Consider the following 19,562-nt stretch of genomic DNA (forward strand, 5'->3'; position numbering starts at 1 on the left):
CTGAGAGGAGGGGGTTGCAGTGGGAGCTGGCATTTCTGGAAGAGCTGCCCATGTACCCTTCCTGCCAGTGCTCCAGGGCTGTTTATATATGTACAAACCCAGCCAATTTTATAGCATGCCCAGCTTTATTCATGGGAGGAGCAGGCTCGTGAGCTTCCAAGCTGCAGCAGCATAAAAACAACTTCTCCAAACTACAGCTGAGAGGTCTGTCCTGGTGCATGGCTGCTCGTGACGCCTGCTGCAAGCAACGCCACAGAAGTTATTTAGGAAGACTCTTATTTTGAGCAAAGGAGATAATTAGGCAGGCAAAGCCATCATGCAGATATTACTTACTGGCTGCTTAAAGACGTAAAGAAGAATGAAGGTCTTAAGGGGTGCAGGGTTTGCAAGTCACCTGGCAATGCTTTCGGCCAGACAGGAGGAGGCAGGAGAGACGACGAGGGGAAATGTGCATTGAAACGATGAGGATATTTACTTCTGAAACGCAGCTTCTTAGCATATGCTGCCACTGCTATTTATAACCTTTGAATCGTCTTTTCAATCCAGATAAGGCCAAAAGAAGTATTATTTTACTCAGGAAACTAAACAAACCACTGCTGATTTCAGCAGAGCCTGGAGCATGGTTTTGCCAACTGTACCGCAGCCGGAGCTGCCTACACCAAGGAAATGTGTAGGTACCAGGTGGTGTCAGACCCGAGGTTTAAGGGCATCGGGGAGCTTCTAGCCCTCCTAAGGGAGACGCAGGGTGTTAACTGAGGTGACTTTGGATTAGCTCCTGTTTGGTTTCCCATAGGATACCCAGGTATCGGGAAGGTGCTGGCGTGGGGGGAGGTCTCGCCCTCTCCTGCCGGCTGCCCCGTCGGTGGTCCAGGTGGAGGCTGTGCATCAGGTGCTCCTGGTCCTCCAAGGAGCCTTCAGCCCCTGGAGATGCTCGTTCCCAGGGAGTGGCCGTGGCCAGGGACACCCTGAAGTGCTGGGGATAAATGTGTGGCACCCGGCGGGGCCAGTACACGAGGGTGAGCAGGGTCTGTCCGGGCATCCCTCCTCCAACAGCGATGGAGGGAGCATATGGGCCACGGCCTCCAGCATCTCTGCTAATGAAGGAGCTGCGCAGCTGCTGGTTAGCGAGGAGCCCTCCTTCTGCCTGGCTGCCTCCCTCCCCAGCAGCCTGCCCAGCCCTTCACCTTCCCCTGGTCCCGGCGTGCAGGAGGGGAGACGATGCCCAGCTGGAGGAGGGAGGCTCCCTGCTCTGCGGTGACTCTGCCGCCCTCATCCCTTCACTGACACCCATCGCTCCAACATGTTCGAGCCCAAGGAGTTCCCGGATCTTTCATCTTTGTATTTAACACTGAAGGCAATTTTGGGGGCTTGTTAATTGCAATACTGTATTTCATTAAAGGGAGAGAAAGGGAGAGATTTGAAGGCCATCTCTAAATTGAAATTGCTGGAAGTCTAATTGCTGCTGACATCAGGGACCATTTAGTGCTGTAAAACATAATTGCATCCCTGAACTGTTCTGAGCAGATAAGTGTTCCTCTGAACACTCCTCCTGGAGAAGACAGAAGAGCTGATGAGCATCCATCAACCAGCCTTGCAAAGAAGCAGCTCCCTGCTCCGGAGCTTGCCAGGGGCTGGCGCTGTGTCTCCGAAATGAAGAACTATTGATTGCTGTAGATTTTAAGTGAAAAACCCACGACAAGGCAGGGAGCAGTTGCAAGAAGGAAGAGTTGTGCTTGTTCCTCACTCCTGGTCCTGTTGAATTCAACCACATCTGTGGAGCTCCCGAGGAAGGAAGGTCTCCTGCCTGTATGCTGGATCCGGTCCCTGCTGGCTTTTCACGTAGGACTGGGAACATCCTTCCCTGCGTGCAGCAATGGACCAGAGTCCCACAATGCTCCCGTGCCGATGGGAATGTCTGTGTCCCAGCATGGTGTGCTGCCCCTGGGACGTGTCCAAAACCTTCCACAGGACAGCTTTTTCACGGAGTAGCTCACGGTGATGCTGACTTTCAGAAGTGTCCTGTTTCCACCTGCCTTTGCCACCTTCCCTGGCTGATGCGGAAACCCGCAGCGATGCCTGTGGCTGTACATTCATGCCAGAGGTCAGTGCTACCATCAGACCTGGGGGCTTGCAGCCGTCGGGGTCTGCAGCACCTCAACTCAGCACCTTGTGGGATCCATCCCTGACAAGCCACGCACCCTCTCCCCGTGGAGGCACACGAGTCGCAAGCAGCAGCCCAAGAGGGTCTGTGCATGGACTGGGAGTGCTGTGGGTGCTGAGCAAGCTCAGCCCTGGCTGTGGGAGGCTGCTGGGACTGACGGAACTGTTTTCCAGGGGTAACCCTGGGGGCTTTAAGGGGCTTGCTCCCACGTGGGGCAGGGAGTCGGTCCTCAAGCTGCCCCAGCGCTCACTGCCTGCACTGCCCTGCCATGTGCCGCTGGGCCGGGACGAGGCACTGCCGCACCCGGGGAGGCAGGAGAACATGCAGCCGCCTGCCAAAGCGATCTTCAGTGGCCCTGCTTGGAAATGGCAAGAAATAATTCCTGTTCCTCCTGAGGAGTCATTTACCGACATTTTACATGGGGCTGTATGCGCACAGAATTACTTGCTGCCTTTCAGGACCTTTAAAATTATCTCCATTGCAGAGGAAAATTAAAGCAATGGAAGAATAGGGACCTATCTTTTATAGTGCATTAAAAAATACCCAGTCTGAAGGTTACTGAACCTGTGCTTTCTGTAAGGGAGAGCTAATCCAGACAATCCCCAGCAGTCTTTTTACTGCTCCACTCTGATCTCCCTGGCACAAAATCCATGAGCAGGTTATCTTGGGAGCAGCAATGTTGATAAGCAGAGGGACTTAAGGCTTTTGCAGTTCTTTTTAATTAGTTCTATAGTGGGTTTTTTGTGCACACCTCAGTTTCTCCCAGCGTAGAGCCTTGCCGGGCTTTCTAATGGCAGTCACGATGCGAAAGCTTCCCTGACTTCGAAAGGTAAAGAGCCCACTCAATCGTCGGTTCCCTCCACTGCGGGCTGTGCTGAAGCTTGTGGGTCCGTGCTGCAAGTGTCGGTGCCTCTTCCATGTCTTGAGCATCTCTTGGGCTGAGAAACTCTTCTCCTTGGGGTGTCCCAGGCCACCGAGGGGGCGGATCTGCTGCCCTGCATGGGCCAGGCGAGGGCACATAGCCTGCAAGGACAGGGGCTGGATAAGGGAGCAGAGCACAGATTTATCACCACGTTTTGCCTTTCATCCCGCAGGTATAAATAGAAGCTACTTCAGCCTCCCCGTCACCCTGGGCGCTGATGGAAAATGTCAGAAATAAACAATTTCTGCCGACTCCACCAACAAGGGCGGGAGCGGCACTGTGCCAGGGCGCCGCGCTGCCCGCGGGCTCCAGGCGGGCTCGCCGTATCCCACGGCTAAGCCCGGAGACGCATCTGCCGGTTATGCTGGCCTCTAATAATTTTGTGTCCCACTGAATTAATCAAAATGACCAAAGGTCAGTGGGAGAAGAGGCCGCATTCCTGTGCAAGTCAGATTTATTTTCCTTTTTAGAGCCTGTGTTAAATGCCAGACCCTGCCCAGCACCTTCCCATCAATCTCTCCCAATTCATGGAGGGGAAAGAGGGTCAGAACCTGCTAATGAGTTCAGCTCTCCTAATGGTTATTTTGTCATTGGAGCAGAATAATCGTAATAATAATGATACATCCTGCCCGCTGTCTGGAGAGCGGAAAGCTGCCTTTGTAATGCCTGACAAAGACATTTATTTATATTTTTTTATTTGCAGCCTGTGTGATTAGAGGGCAGCATTCGGAATAGCCCAGTCAAGTTAAATACGTCTAGTAACAGCGCTTCGAGTCTAATTGCTGCCCTTTTCTTTTTTAGGCACTCGCTCCCCTAATTAAGAGCACAATCGAGCTGCATCTCAGCTGCGAGGATGGGTGGGAGGAGGAAAGCCATCAAAGAAGGGCGATTCAGCCGCTTTGCGGAGGGCCCTGTTCAGAGCAGGGTGCGTCCCTGGGTGGCTGCTGCAGCCCAGAGGCTTTGGGCCCAATCCTGCTGGCTGGAGATGGCAAGTCTCCCACAGCCAGGGCTGGATGTGCTGCCGGTGGTTTTGCAGGAGGGGTGAGAGTAAGACCTGTGCCAGTGTTTTGGTGTTGGCGTGCCTGGCCGCTCACTCGGCGTGCTACCCGCTCCGGGAGCGCAGGACTGGCTCTCCAGCTGGGCTGCGGTCCCATGGGGGTTCGCACAGAGCTGTTGTGGGCTGCAGGGTGGCTCCCACCCCTGCATTCAGCTGGAGGTCTCCTGCCATCTCCTCAGGCGCTCGAGCAACCCTGGGGCCAGTCTGCCTGGGAGCGGCCGGCCGGGGAGGCAGGCAGCTTGAGCGCCATCCTTGTCTCTGCCTTCACCGCTGTGCTGGATCCGTCACTCAGCAGTGCATCCCCAGGAGGTAACGGAGACAGCATGGCTGCGTCCGCGCCGCAGGCGCTCTGCTCCTGCGGGAGACGTGTCCTCAGCATCCGCCACCCTGCTGGGTCCTGGCTCTGGCAGCAGCGCTCGCCCTCGGCTCCGTAGCGGCACCTTAGCTGCCAAACCCCAAGCTAGCCTGATCCCTTTTGTCATCTCCATACGGCTGCGTTTTTAAGCAATTAGCACAACATGTTCTGCTGATGTTTCCACATCCCTCTGCTGAAGGCAAACCCTTCCTTGGGAATCGAGACTCACCATCAACGAAAAAATTCCTGCAGAGAGGAAAACCCCTCCAGGGCTGGAGGAGAGCTGGGGACGGAGCCTGGTAGGGCTGGGGGGAGCCACGCATCCCTGTCCGTGCCCTCCTGCCTCCTTGCAGTTCCGAGATGAATGGGAACTGCTCAAGGTTTGCTCGTGGACCGCCAGTGCTGGGGAGCAGGACCTTAGTCCCCAAATGCGAAACAAGCATCTGCTGCTGTGTGACGGTGCTTTTGGGTTTTGCCCATCCTGCCGGAGCGGGCTCCCCGCTGCCCTCGCCCCTGGGGCAGGTTGCAGCGCCGAGGGGACAGGAGGCTTTGTCAGTATTTCCTGGCTGAAGTCTGTTTTCACGCCAAGCTTTTAATTTGTTTTATAAATTGCCAAAGCCAGCAGGCTAAGCCGCGGGCCCCCTTCTGTGATAAAAATAAAATAACAGCTTGAACTTGGGAGGGCCGAGCGGCGGGGCTGGCAGGAAGCGGCTGATTAAAGGGCAGGTGGAAATGATGAGGTTCCGAAACCGGAGGCTTCATCTTCCGCTCTCGAACAAAAACGCAGATTTGTCAAGTTTTGCTGACTTGGCTTTCGCCCGTGTGCTGTGGAGCCTCCCGCTACACCCGCCCCAGCGCGGCGGTCTGCGCCGGCCCCCCGGGGCTGGTGCTCTGACACTGCCGTACACGGCCGGGAGCTCCCTATCGCCGAGCACGGGCAGGGGGCAGCCAGCCCACTGGGGCACTGCTGCGCTTTCCTCCTCCTTGCATGATGTGGAGCGAGTTTTGCTGGTAATTGCTCTGGAAACGCCCGTTTGGGCCAAACCCAGAGATGACGTACGAGGTGTTGCAGGTTTGGTCTCGCCCTGTATCGCTTCCATCTTCCCTGAGCCCTGGCAGGTAAACCCCACTGATTTATGACTTACCTAAACCAATAGCTAATGTGCCATGAAATTACTCCAGAACAAGGGGGAGTACATTATTCTGACAGAAATCTCTCTGAATATTTGCTCTGCTTTGAAGGCAAGATGTTTGCTCTGGAGCGATGATTTTTATTTGCTAGCAGGCAAACCTGTAGCTCACTTGCGTTTGGGCTGGAAGATCGCTGTGAAATTGCAGCAGGAAGGTTTCAGTCCCCTGAATATCTGCCGCCTCCCGGGGCACCTTGCTGCAGAGGCTATTTACACTGGAAGAAAGCACCTTATTTCCTGCCATAAAGTTCGTCTAACTTACCTCCCAGGCAGCAAACCCTCCTTTGATATTAAGCAAAATTGTTCTGGTTTTTATTTGGGATTTTTTTTCCCCCCCTGCTCTGAACCTGTGTGCACAGTGGGAAGGTGCAGTTACCTCGGAAACAGCGGTGGGATGCTGCGTGGCGGCAGGGCAGCGCTCGGGCAGACCCCTTTTAGGGAAGGTGGGCATGAAAAAGTGCGGGTTGCGGGGTCCAGAGCCGCCCTGGAAGTTCAAGGCTGGTGGCAGGCGAAGCTGTGCTGGGGGAGGTGCTGCTCCGCGTTTGGGCTTTGGTGTGCAAATTGAGTCCGGGAGCCTTGGAGAAGGTTAAATCATGTTTTGGGAAAGCCTGCCTTTTTAAGGCTTTTCCTCTGCTTTGGATTAGCATGATGTGCTCAGATTGTCCAAAGGGAAAGAATTTCTCAAATCGAATGTACTTTTGCTGCTTCTGGTTTGTTCTGGTCTCCTGCCCCTTCCCTGTGGTCCTGTCTCAGGAGCTTCCCTGTTGCTGCTGTTCCTGGATTGCAGATGCCGCAAGGGAACACTGCTCTGATTAAAAGCTGTTGGTGTTTTTCATTTTAACCATAAAAGTATTTCCATTCTCACTGGGTTTAATTTACAGTTTGCAGCCAAATTGGAGCTGGGAAGGGATCCCATTGGTGGCTCATGTGTTTGAAGGTGTCAGTATACAAATACGCATTCTGGGAATGCCAGCGGCGCTGGAGGGGGGCAGATATGCCGACAGCAGGTCCCAGCTGTGTCCTAGCCGTGCCTGGATCGTCCCGGAGAAGACCCTTCAGCTCCTGGGGGACGGGAAGCTGCCGTGGGGCTGCTGGTAGAAGGGGGTGACCCGTGTGAAAGCCCACGGAGGCAAAGCCTCTGCGCTGGCTGCAGTGCCTGGGTGAGCCGCAGCCGTTCATCCCTCTCGCTCCTCTCCCAGGGCTGTGCCAGCCCCACCGGCCAAACATGGGGATGGCCACCAGCCTCCCAGCATGAAGCCATGTTTCGTAACAGGGCTCACAGGAGGATGCTCTATGTTTTATAATGTCTGCAGCCATTTCTCTAGCATCTTCATCCACTCCTTTAGTGCTTAGAGGGAGAAGAGGCAATGTTTGCTGGGCCCCACGGGTTAATAACATCTTTTCTCTTTTGCAGCCACGCTGGGGACGCTGGATTTCAGCTTGCTCTACGATCAAGAAAACAACGCTCTCCACTGCACGATCAACAAAGCCAAGGTACGTCTCAGCGCCAGGCGTGCAAACAGCGAGGACCGAATATGCCTAGAGCTGGCCACCTTTGTCCTGCGTTATGGGGCCACCAGAGCCCTGCCAAAACCACGAGGCCACCCGGGCACTGCGGCTGTGCCAAGCAAATGCAGCAGTGAAGGCAGCGCGTGGGGACGGCCAGGTGTGCTCCCGTCCCTGGGTTGCACCGGGGGCTCTGGTGACCCCGACTGCAGCCATCCCTTTGCCATCTCCAGTTTCATCCCAACACCCGGTGCTTCTGCCCTCTCCTTCCCTCCATCCCTGCCTTTCAGGGCATTTCCAGCGGGACAGAGACGGCTGCTCATCCCCGTGCCGAGATGGTTACAGCTATTGATGCTTTTTAGAAAAGCACCCAGCCCAATGTTGTTATTTACTTGACGCTGTGACCGGCTGTCAGTTTATAAATGGCTCTTTTAAATGCTGCTAATCATTGCCACAAAGTGCTCTGCCTCAGCGCCTTTGCCGTCTGTGTGATTGAAGCAATTAGGTTTTTTTTGCACATTTTGGAGCAGAAACAGATAACTGAGGTCCTGATTCTGCCTCCGGGCCCGTGGAAGGTGCTTCTGCGCACTGCTCGGCTCCTCTCTGTTTCAGCTGGCCCGAGGTCCGGAGTAGCGAGGGCTCCAGGTCAACACGGTTGGTCCCCAACAGTGGTGGGTTGGTGGAAGAAGACCGAAGTCCCTTTAGATTTTGGGAAGGGCTGGAGGATTTTTACAGAAGATGGAAGAAACTGCAGGAGAACGAGCTGTGAGCTGACCCCCCGGAAGATTTGCCTTCATAGGATGCTCCTCTCCCCTCCAGCTGCAACTGGTTTATTTGCAGCCCCCAGCCCACCCCAGAGCCCACTGCGCTGGGTGCTGAGCCCGCACGTCCCTGCGCCAGGGCTCTCCCTGTCTGAAATAGGACCTTGAGCACAAAAGCTTGGCTTTGGGGGTGAGCGTGGAGGCATCTGCCCTGGCAGACCTGGAGCTGCTCCTGGCCAGGGGACAAGTGCAGCACCCACGGCTTCCTGGGCAGGGCTGCCGGGGCAGGGATGAGGCAGGGATGAGGCAGCCGGCGGGTTTTGCTTCCCTCCCTGCCACCCCCATGCCTGTCGCCTGTGAATTCACCGGCAGCCTCTGGGTCAGGTTTCCCTTGGTGTGCTCGGGAGCGGTGCCAAGGAGGAGATTTCTAATTGGGTTTGCAGTGGGTGGAAGACAAGGAGGAAGGAGACCTGCAAGCGGCAAGAGATAGATCTAACAGCAGCGAGAGCAAAGTCAGGGCTGACGAAGGAGAGCCCTGGTCCGTGCCGTGCCCACCCGGCTGTACGGGAGTAACGGTTGCTGACCCCGTCCCACAGGGCTGGGGGCACCACGCGGCGCTGGCATCACCCCGGCTCGCGGGGTGGGCAGACCCCCATTCGCTGCTCTGACATTCAAGCGTTCGAGTCCTGTTCATTTCCATTCTGCTCTCATTCTCCCATTTTTCTCTTTTATTTACATTGCCATCTGCTCGCTCTCATTTCATCTCTCGCCTGGGGAAAGCTGCCAAAACTTGACTACAAAAAGGTAAGGGCCCGGACCCCGGCTGCCATCGGTGGGAGCCGGTGTTGGCTGCGTAGACGTTAGAAGTAGTGCTGTAGAGGAGGCGATGCGGTGGCCAGTGAGCGCCGGGGCCACACGCATGAGCCACAGCATAGTGCCGGGACATGCGTTGCCCTTGGATCTGGGCTGGGGGTTGCCTGGTTGTCTTGGGTACGATGTCTCAGGCCCCCAAGGAAGATGCCTTCAGGATGTGTCCCACCTCCAGCAGCTCCTGGAGCCTCAGTCGCTGCCAGCAGCCTTTAAAACCTGCACTATTTCAGCAATGCGAGAAGTGTTTTTCTTTCTGCCTTCAATAACTCCCCCAAACAATCCTCTCTCCCTTTTGATCTGTTTGCTTCTCTCTATTTATTTTAATCTCCAGCACTTTTATATCTGCTGATGGCCCTCCCGAGTCCCCTTATCGGCTCCTGGGGAGTGGGAAGGGGGTCAGTGGGCACTTGGAGGCACTGGCGGCGGGTTAAATCCGATCAGTCATGCTCCGCCACCAGTTTTCTGCTCTGCAGCCATCAGCCGCTCTATTGTGCAGGAGGTCGGGATAACTGCTCCATGCCGGGGGATTTGCCCTGGTGCCGGGTGCCTGGGGACGTCTGAGGTGTTTCTTGGAGTACGTTCAGAGCAGGATCTGTGAGACACTGGGTGTTTCCAGACCCTCAGGTCAAGACCATATCCTAAATTTGGATGGAGCTGGAATAGGGAATGAAAGGAGATTTGCTTTGTTGCAGGAGGTACGGGTGTGGAAGCTGGTAGCCGTGGGGCTATCCCCAGGCTGTCTGCTTACACCAGGAGCGAGGCACTTGGTGCCTCAGTTTCCCTAATAGCAGAGATCTGCCCTGCCATTGTGCCAACAGATGGATATCTGGAAGCTGATTTTGGAAGGCAGAGAGTGCCCAGCATCTCTGCAGGCTCTAGCCAGAGAAGCGAGGGTCCTGGTTCCTCCTGGGGATGAAGGGGATTGAGTGCGGGGCTGCTGTTAGTCCACATCTGGATTGCGAGGCGAGTCCTGCCTTTGCAGGACGAGGGAAGACCACGGCACACTCAAGGAGCATCCACCTCCAGCCTTAACCTCTTAGGACAATCCTACACTTTGGCATTGCCTTCAGTGGATGCAATTGGGGTACAGTCTCAGCAGGTGGGGCAGCTGCCGTGCCTTCCCCATGCCACCTGCGCCAGTGGCAGAAGGTTGTCACCTCCACCATGCTGGTGTGAGCCCCGGGCAACTGCTGCGGCATCAGGGCTTACCGGTGCTGCACCGTGGGGCCGAAGCAGCGGCTATCCTGGGGTATCGTGGCACTGGGGAGATAAGGACTAAGAAACCTCATCGCTGCCTGGCTGGAGCAGGGCTGCGGTGGCGTGCCCAGCATTTCTGCCGCCTCTCCCTGGCCGGCAGAAAGCTCAGGACCCTGTGCAGGCAGGAGCGGGCAGGCTGCCAGCGGCCACCTCGCGCTAATGGCTTTCGGTCTTGGCAGCAGCCCTGCCTGTACCCTGCCTTTCACGCTTCAGGCACGGCTGAATTCGGGCACGTTGCGGCTCAGCTCGGATCGATGGGAGAATAAATCAGGGCAGTGTGGGAGCCCGTTTCTGGAGTGCGGGAGCAGCCGTGTGGCAGGCTGGCAGGAGGGCTCTCCCCTTGCTGCCTGCTGCCGTGCATGAGCGCCGCGCGCTCTCCTGGGGTTATGTTGATCTGTACTGTCACGTGTGGGAAACGGCCGGGCTGCCCCTGGGCTGCGCTGGGCATCACCCCCTCCTATAAAATGTGACAGAAAATGATACGATTAACGTGCAGGCGCCAGGGTCTGTGCCCTGGCATGCCGTGCTGTGGCTTGGGTGAGGGTCTCATTTTCTGCTCAGTCCTACAAAGCCCAACCTGCTGCATGGAGCGAGATAATAGCCTGCTATAGGGGGATCTATAGGGGTGTGAGGCAGCGCAGACACTGTGGGGCTGTGCTATCCTGTAGCTCCGTTGGTCTCCTGCTTTTGGGAGGAAGATGCCCTGGGCGAGCCTCAGGTGGCTGCGCAGGCAGCGGTGCAAGCAGCTCCCTGGCCCCAGGCAGGCCATGCAGGGCAGACACTGCCCATCCGAGCGTACCTGGGCTGCTCTCCCTGCGCCGCTGGCTGCAGCTGCAGCTAGAAAACACCCGGGAGTTTCCACCCTGCTGAGCATTTGGATGCTTCCCCACTTCCAACTGAAGCCGAGTGCTGGAGGTCTGCACTGAGCATTACTTATGGATTTACTCATAAATATTTATCACTGCAGGGAAATTCCCATCTCGAAGCTGTGTGTCCTCTGGGCTGTCAGGGTGGAAGCACAGAGTTTGCCCCATTTCGGAATGGGACGCCTTGGCCCAGCAAGAGGTATCCAGGCTGGTTTTTGGGCAGCAGGAAGCCTGCTCACCAGGCAGGCAGCTCGCCGTGGAGCAAATGATGGAACCAATCTGTCTCCTGTGATTTCTGTATGCCTCTAGCGTGGCGTTAATTGGCAGCCCGATTAGCCTGACTCGTAATTAAATCCTATTGATTAGCTAAATGTCACTGGCACAGAGACCAGCTGGCAGCGGCTGGGATGCAGTGGGGCCATCGGTCTTCATAGGATTACAGCAGGGATTTTGGGGTTGAGTAGAGGAAGGGAAAAGATGAAACTCGGTCTCGGCTCCATCGCCCATGCCGTGATGCATAGGACTGTAAATTGGTCCCGGCAAGAAGGACTGATCGGAGCCGGGGCTGCGCTGGCTGAAGCCAATGGGAGACTGCCCCTGTGAATGAGCCCTGTGGTCCTCCTCTGCCTTGTGGCTCTCTTGGAGCAGCTTTAGGCTAGAGGTCCGTCCACGCAGGGGAAGCAACGGTGCTGGTCACCCTGTGGGTCCCTGGGAGGGGTGAGCTCCCACGGGAGCAGCTTTGCAGGGCAGAGCCATTGGGGCTGCTGTCGTATTAAACTCAGCCCTGTGCCAAACTTGTATCGAGTGACATGGGAGGGAGGTAGACGTGACATTAGGAGCCATTTTCCAGGCTCCTGTCACTCCATCTTCCATAGCACATCTGTTAAAAAAGCCTTTAATAGCCTCCTCAGAAGGTAATTTAATTGAACTGAATTGATGGGTGAATTACAGAGCTGCCTGTCTTTCTCCATTTTGAGGGGAATTTGCTTGCTTGCTTCTGATTTCATTTGCCACGTGGCATCAGGCAGGTGGAGCATCTCCGCCATGGGAGGCTGTGGAGACCCTTTGCTTTGCTCAGCTGTAAGCAGCTTGTGTGCCCAGGCGGCCGGATCCCCCCCCGGAGCCTGGGGACCAGCCCAGCCCCTTGCTGCCCTTTCTGCCCGTGGAGCTGCAGCCAACACCACCACCTTCCTCCCGTCCTCTGTATCTGCTGCCTTCCTCTTCCGCTGGGCCGGGGACGCCACCTGAGAGGCACTGCGGTTAAAGCAGAACCGTTTAGCCTCCGTTTGCTGCTGATATTTTTATCCTTTTGGCTCTGCTTTAGAAGCAAAATCCTCTTTGCTGGGCACCATTTGGTCTCCCTTGCCCCAGGGCAGCGCGCTCGTCTCCGAAGCAGAGCCCTCACCAAGGTCAGGAGCAGCTCAGACCCTCGGACCGGGTTGTGCAAATCAGGGAGGGGTGGGATGGGGGCATCCCGAGGGGCTGCCTTGGTACGGTGGGCTAAGCTGGGTGTGTTATTTCATACATGTGAAGTATGGAAGTGATTTACCCCAGCATTTCCCTCTTTGATTTGCCCAAACCAGGCCTTGATGATTACATTTTCATCGCACACAGCCTATCCACCAGCAGCCCATACAAATGCTTTCCTGCCAGGTGGATCTCTGGCAGCTGCACACACTCATTAATCCCGGGCACCGAATACTCTGCTCATCCCACAAAGGGCGTGACGAGCCTTTAGCATCACCCAGCCTGGTTTCCATGCCCGGGTTGGAATTGGGGTTGGATGGGTACCTCTGCAGAGAAACCCTCCTCTGACCCAGGCAGAGAATTGCCTTCAGACAGCCTAGAAATAACTCCTGCAGGGATCCTGCAGCCGGGCTGGAAATAATCCAAGTACTTTCATGGTGTAGCCATTATCATTTCCACTAAGGATGAGTAAAAATTAGGCTCCGTTTTTCATGCTCCTGTGTTGCTTCCCTACCCTGTGGAGTTTGTTTCCATGTGGTCTGTGCAGTTATGGGTTTGGGCTGGGTTTGTGCATCACCCTTGGATAATTTTCAGCCCACTGCGTGTTTAGAAGAAGAGCAGGTTTGTCTCCTCCCTCTGCCTGAAGCAGGATCAACTCCAGAGCATCTCTATAACAAACACGATCCATGTCATCCTTTAAGAGCTGTGAGGGTCTAGTAGAAAATCCATCAGGAATGGCTGCAGTGAGTGTTTCCTTGCATTTGTGCTCCGGTACCCGCAGATTTCCCTGCAAACGCCACGGCAGTCGGCTGGCGAAAGCCTCCCGCTGGCCTGAAAGCTGTTCTTCCTTCAGCTGTGCCTTAATAACGAAGACTAGGTAGGTGCTATCACACCCTCTCGGAACGCTTAAAAGTAACACCACAACAGCAGGGGTGTATGTTTGCTCATAGCAACTATTAAATGACAAAACCCTGTAATTTTAAACCTCGAAAATCACTGCGCTGATTTACTTAACCCCCAAATTAATTGTGATCAGGGTGTCAGTGTCAGCTGCTGGAATAGCGGAGAGGTGCTTTGCGGCCGATGCCAAGTGCGGATGAGAAGCCTTCCTGCAGCCCCTCCTCGGCACAAACTGCAGACGACATTTGAACGCTGAGTGTGCTCGGCTTTTGCTGTGCAGCCCGGATCCTGCACCAACCATACTCTCCTCCTTCCCCAATCCTAAGGAAGCCGTGCAATTGCTCCATGGACCGACGACATCCCGGAGAAACGGGCATCGGTAGATGGGCTCAGCGAAGCCACCCCGCCTGCCCAGCCTCTCGCTGTTTTCCTAACTCTGCTTTTTGCTGTTTCCTCTCCAGGGCCTGAAGCCGATGGACCATAATGGTTTGGCCGATCCATACGTCAAATTGCACTTGCTTCCCGGAGCCAGTAAGGTGAGACGCCTTTTCGCTTCTCCTTCCCTTCCTGGGGCTGCGCCTTTCCCTTTGAAATCAGACCTGGGAGGTTCCCCAGGGAAAAGCTCTTCACCAGGGGCTGCTGGTTGCTGTAGCCAGACCTCGAGTCTCCTGCCCAGCTCTCACTCAGGTGAGCAGGAGAGAGCAGCGGCAGGAGATAAGAATTGGGGCTAAAAGCATTCTTGCAGGGGTAGCAAGTGCCTCTCCGATAAACCACTGCCCGGGAGGCAGGTGCCAGCCCTGACTCCTTGCCCCGGGGAGCAGGGGGTACGAACGCTGTGCTCAAGAAGCCCCTGTAAGCCACCGAGTGAAATGATCTGGAGCTATAAACAAACCAGCTCCTTTTTTTATTTTTTCCTTTTTCTTTTGCATTTAAAACCCCTCAGATCATAATAAAGCAGAGTATAAATTGTAAGGGAAATATTTCCATCTACTTAGGTTCAGTGCTTGCTGGAGAGAAGAGTAATTAAAGATATTGATGTGCAGTGAGAGCTTGGTGTAACTGATGGGGATGTTGAATTTAAATGCTAAATGTATGTGTTATGAATATTAATTGCACTCTTATTTTACACTAAAGGAAAGACCTTTTTGGGGGGAGGTATATTTATTTGTTACGGTTCAGTTGAATTAATTCATCATGTTCAGGGTGGTAGAGGGAGTTTTTAACCACATTTCAAGTTCCGCTCAAAATAGGGGAGCCAGGAGCACTTTCATCAGTGATATTAGCTGTCATTTCCATGTTTTGCAAATGCATTGATTAGCATTTCTGCTGGAAGTGATGGAGACCAGAGAGGCGGGAGGGGAGCTCAGCTGAGGGTAGCACAGGAGCTGCAGACTCTACAAGCCCGGAGCAGCCACGGGGGGGGACACGACCCTCTCCTTGTCCCCACGTCCCTCTGCCTCTGTGGTTGCTCTGTCTGTGTGCCTTGTTTCCAAACAGCACTGCCTGAAGCTGCTCTGGGAGAGGTGAGCAGATGTGGGGGGGATCACGAATGTGTCCTGGGCTGGATGTTTCTGCACAATTGTTCCAGCAGCAGGACAGTCCCCAAGTCCTGGGGACCTCCAAGGTGCACCTCCAAGGGTGCTTCTGTCCCTGGGCTCCCAGGCAGCTGCGGCAGAGCCCAGGCCAGAGCCATGGGAAGCAGGGTGGGATTTGTTCACCTCATGCAGAGCTCTCCATGTGAGCTAGTTACTGACTATTAAGTCATTCCAGATGGGAGAAAAAGGTGCTCCCAGAGCTCAGTTCCTCTGATTTAATTTGGGCCCCTTGCCCAGGGCAGCATTAGCTGCTGGGTGATGCCCATCACGTTACCCCCTTGGCTAAACCCGCTTTCCTTCCTGACCCCCCCCCAGAGCCCCAGGATCAGGCCCCAGCAGGTCTGAGCAGGCAGCAGATGCCATCAGGGCGCTTTCCCTGCTGTCCTTTTCACCCCTCAGCAGGCTTTACGCTCCCTCTCTGATACGTATCTCGCTTCTTGAGCCTGGCATGGTGGCCACCATATCACCAAGGAAGGAGATAAAATAGGTGTGGGATGAAACCTGGTATGATAAAGTGCCTTGTTCAAAGCAACTTTACAAAGTCAGGAAAGATTTAAGGCAAACAAGGTATTAAATCGATGGCAACGGCAGGCCATAAATGAGAGCACCTGTCTGCAGTCTCCTTCTGTTTGCATCGCTCTGCTGTCGCCCCCGGACATACCCCCGGGCACGCAAGGATCAACTCAGCGAGGCTGGTGCCCGGGAGCAGCAGCGCTGGCTGCCCGTGCACAGCCCGGCCGGCAGCTTCTCCGCCTGCGCTGCAAACAAACCCCTGCCTGAGTGATGTGGAAAGAGATTGGCATTGCAGGGCTTTAGCTGCTGCTGCTGCTAACTGAGTCCCTGCCCCTGCATCCCAGTTGGCTCCTGGAGCATCACGCCTTGCTCTGGGGGTATCCTCCTGCTAACCTGGCGCTCGGCATTTCGCAGCTCCTCACCCAGCCTCGGTTGGTGCCTAACCAGCCTCCGCAGCACTGCATGGGGCCTGGGTTTCTTCCAGAGGCAGAAATGGCTTTGGGAAGTTAAATGAAAGCACAGCACAAAATACAGAGGCTTCCTCTACCTCCGAGAGATCACACCCAGAGCAAGCAGCTGCTTTGCGCAAAGCGTTTGGGAGTGAGACACTGGGCTGTGGTCCCTCGATGGCTCCGCTGCACCGGCAGCTCCTCTGGCCAGTGGCCATGCCTAGCCCATCTGGAAGAGATTGTGTGTTTGGGGTGGTTTTGGTGGGGAAAGGACGTGCCGACAAGGTGACCCCCCTCTTAGCTGCAAGCACAAGCTCTTTTCTTCACACCGTGCTTCACATCCCGCTCGCCTCTAGCTCAGGGCTGGTGAACCAAAGATGGGGAATGTAGCAGCTTCCCATGAAGATGCACGAGGCAACTTTGAAGTATTGATTTCCTGAGAGTTCCTTACGCCCAGCAGTGGCTGAGGCAGGGATTGAACTTTCTGACTTTACACCTAATTAGAGGGAAAATTGCTGCTCTGTCAGGCTGTCTCGGGCTGGGGGGGTGATGGAGAAGCCTCCTCTGAAGCCTTCAGCCCTTTGCTTCTGCTCTCCCTCTGTCCCCAACAGAAGCGGGTGGCTCAAGGGGTAAGAAGATTAATGTTCCCCGACCTGGGGGGGTGGATATGTGCCAGGATGCCCCATCCACGCCGGGGACACAAGCGGCTGTGACAGCCCCGCTGTCCCCGGCCTCCTGCTCTGCAGAGCTGCGGCGCTGGAAAGAGTTGCCAGTGCTGACAAAATGCGTATCAAGGAAGTTATTTTGAGTCAGGCAGGAAGGGGAGCTGTGCTGGGAGCAGGAATGCAAATAAACAGCCAGAACAGCAAATTGGCATTTTTTAATGAACCTGAAAAGACATTTTTTCCCCCTCTCTCTCTCGCTCCTGCTGTATAAGTGAAATCCCCATCCTCTCGCTGCGCTCTGCCAAGGTTCCCATTTTGCTGGCTGTTTCCAGCATGTGGGATGCGGGGTTGGATTGCTTTGCAAATGAGCCAGTGAGTTGCCGTGTCTCTGCCCCTCTGCTTACCGCTGCAGTCGGGATGGATTTGGGCCACCCCATCGAGGACCGGTCGGGTTATGGTGCTGGGGCAGAAGGGTGACAGCACCAATTGCCCCTTCATCTCCAAACTGTGCTTCCTCTTCCCCCCGCCTCCCTGCCCATCGGTGCCCAAACAGTCGCCTGGGGCCAGGTCCCGCTGACCACCGTCTCCTTTGCTTTTCCAGGCGAATAAGCTGAGAACCAAAACGCTGCGCAACACACTGAACCCCACCTGGAATGAGACACTCACCTACTACGGCATCACCGATGAGGACATGATCCGCAAGACCCTACGGTAGGGCCCCGGGGTGGGGGGGGTAAGCAGGGTGCTGAGGCCAGCACTGGGGAGGGACACACACACACGTGTCCCTTCCCGTCCCTTCAGGGCCATCCCAGGCATCCCTCCCCATCCCAGTGATGATTTCCCAGGGGAGCTCACGGGGACCCCCATGCCTCAGCCCCACAGGACGGTCCTGGCGGCTGCTTGCGGCAGAGTTATTACCCACCAAATCCTATAACTTGCACGTGTGCCCTGCGCACATCCATCACCCCCGCGGTGACCGACGCTTGATTTACAGGGAGCCTGGGCTGGAATAGCCGGTGAGGAGCGTGGTCCTGCTTTGTCATTAACTTCATAACTCACTTGCTGGGCTCCTGCCTGCAGAGGTGCTGTTATTTAGTTTTAACCTCTTCGTGCCCAGCTCTCATGGGCACACGTTAAGGCTTTGCGGTCACACGTTAAGGCTTTGCGGTCACCTCTTGCTGAGAAAATCTCCCTGGGAAAGGTCTGGGCCTCTTTCAAGGCTGATTTTTTGAAAGAAAGCTGGAGGCATCCGTGAATTATTGTCAAACTAAATGAAGAGCGTTTGTATTTATTCTAGTCCCTCTGGTTCAGTGTCTGCGCATTCAGCATCTCCTGGCAGCATCTCCCAGGGGCTGGGGGATGTTGTGTGGGGCTGGAGGTGGGCAGGGGCAACATGGTGGGGCTGTGAGGGCTTGGAAGTGCTGCTTTGCTGGGTCAGACCCCTGCGAATGCAAAGGTTTTCATGTCTTGGCCACCGTCCCACCTGGGTGAGGGCAGGGGGTGACCCGGAGCCTGCAGACGGATCCTGCCCAGGGAGGGTGCTGGGCGGCCCCAGCCGCTCCATCATCTCTCTGATCTGGGACCGCTGCACAGGAGGATTTGCTGTAAGATTTGCTGTCAAACAGGAGGATTTTTCATCCTGCTCCGAGGACTCGGGGCTTTGTCAGCTCCGTGGCTGGAATCTGACCTTCCTTATTTGCAGGTACCCTGGGAGTTTGTTATTTTCCTCATGACGAGAGCACAAAGCTGCCTTATAAAAGGTCCTGCTCAGAGGTGAATTTGGGCAGAGCCCACCTGTTGTCTGCAATGTGCATAGAGATGAGAAATTTAGCGCCGCGGATTATTATTTCACATGGAAAATATTAGTCATGCTGAAAGTGCTGCAGGCTGGAAAGCCTCTGGTTTATTATTATTATCGGTGGGTATTTTTTTTAGTTTTTCACTCCAGGGTTTGAAGTTCTCAGCCTCTTCAGGTGTGGAAATCAGTTTGTAGAGAGATGTTCGGCTGAGTTGTTTGCTGAAATGCGCCAGGCAGCAGAAGGGCTTGACCCCCACCTTTTTGGGGCCCTGGTAGCTGCTTCTCCCCCGGGAGGGACTGCGCTCGCCCACTCCCAGGAGGCAGCAGGGAGGCGTGGGGTGGAGGCGTGGGATGCTCAATGGCAGGGGGACACGCAGAAATGCGTATGTGGGCCGGGCTGGATTTGCCCTTCTCACTGCAGAAATCCCTCGTTAGCACGTCCCCGCTCCTGCCCGCCAGCCCAGGCGCCGCAGGCACTTTGCAGGGAGCCAAGCATGGCTGTGGGGTCGCGCAGGGCTCAGCACACGGGGCTCCTTTGCCCCCTCTGAAGCTAAACGCCATGCACGGATCCCTGTACCCTGCTTGCAGGACCCCAGGGTGATGCGCAGGGACCCCTTGCTCGGCGGGGGGACGTGGCTGAATGGAGATAGCGTTTCTGTCTTGGGAGCTCCACGGCGAGCTCAGGAGATTGCTGGCAAGGTCAGTTAACAACCAATTACCCAAAGTAGCTTCAAAGGGCACCTTTCCAGGGAGGCAAGGGAAGCCTCGGGCTCGCCTGCAGTGCGATTGCCCTGTGCGAGTTCCCAGCCGGGTGCTCTGTGGGGGGCGAAACTCCTTGTGAAGCCTGATCTGCTCATGCAGGGGCAGTGTCCCCAGGGTTTGGCGTCTCCTCGTGCCATCAGAGACATCCATCTCGCACCTTTGCGCCCATCGGAGCTGCCTCTTTGCGGGGAGGTTCCTAGGCTCTCCAACGCTCTGCACAGACTGTACTTTGCAGCTGAGGTTTCCTCGCCGGCAGCCAACCCCGGTGAATTAGGTGATAATTAAGGATCAAAATCCTCTCCGCATGCAGAGGAATATCCAAGTGCAATTCTGACTCATCGGCATTTGCAGCTAGCCGATGGGAGCCTGTCTCCGTGGAGGTGGCAAGCCCCATGATGGCATTGCCATGAGGGTGGCCGGTGGCCAGGAGCACCGCAGGAGCCACACAAATCCCCACCTCGCCTCCAA

At 55.5% G+C, this 19,562-nt stretch overlaps 1 protein-coding gene across 2 annotated transcripts in view; it reads left to right on the forward strand.

Moving 5' to 3' along the window:
• The window catches only part of DOC2B (double C2 domain beta), a 38,023-nt gene that overhangs the window by 5,220 nt on the left and 13,241 nt on the right, over window positions 1-19,562 (forward strand). For both annotated transcript variants that reach the window (XM_076354280.1, XM_076354281.1), the window contains 3 exons: window positions 7,100-7,179; window positions 13,774-13,848; window positions 17,136-17,245. In XM_076354280.1, coding sequence (XP_076210395.1) covers window positions 7,100-7,179; window positions 13,774-13,848; window positions 17,136-17,245 — 265 coding nt within the window. The remainder of the gene's footprint in view (window positions 1-7,099; window positions 7,180-13,773; window positions 13,849-17,135; window positions 17,246-19,562) is intronic.

The sequence above is a fragment of the Aptenodytes patagonicus genome, chromosome 17 (assembly GCF_965638725.1).
Source record: "Aptenodytes patagonicus chromosome 17, bAptPat1.pri.cur, whole genome shotgun sequence".
NCBI classification, from domain to species: Eukaryota; Metazoa; Chordata; class Aves; order Sphenisciformes; family Spheniscidae; genus Aptenodytes; species Aptenodytes patagonicus.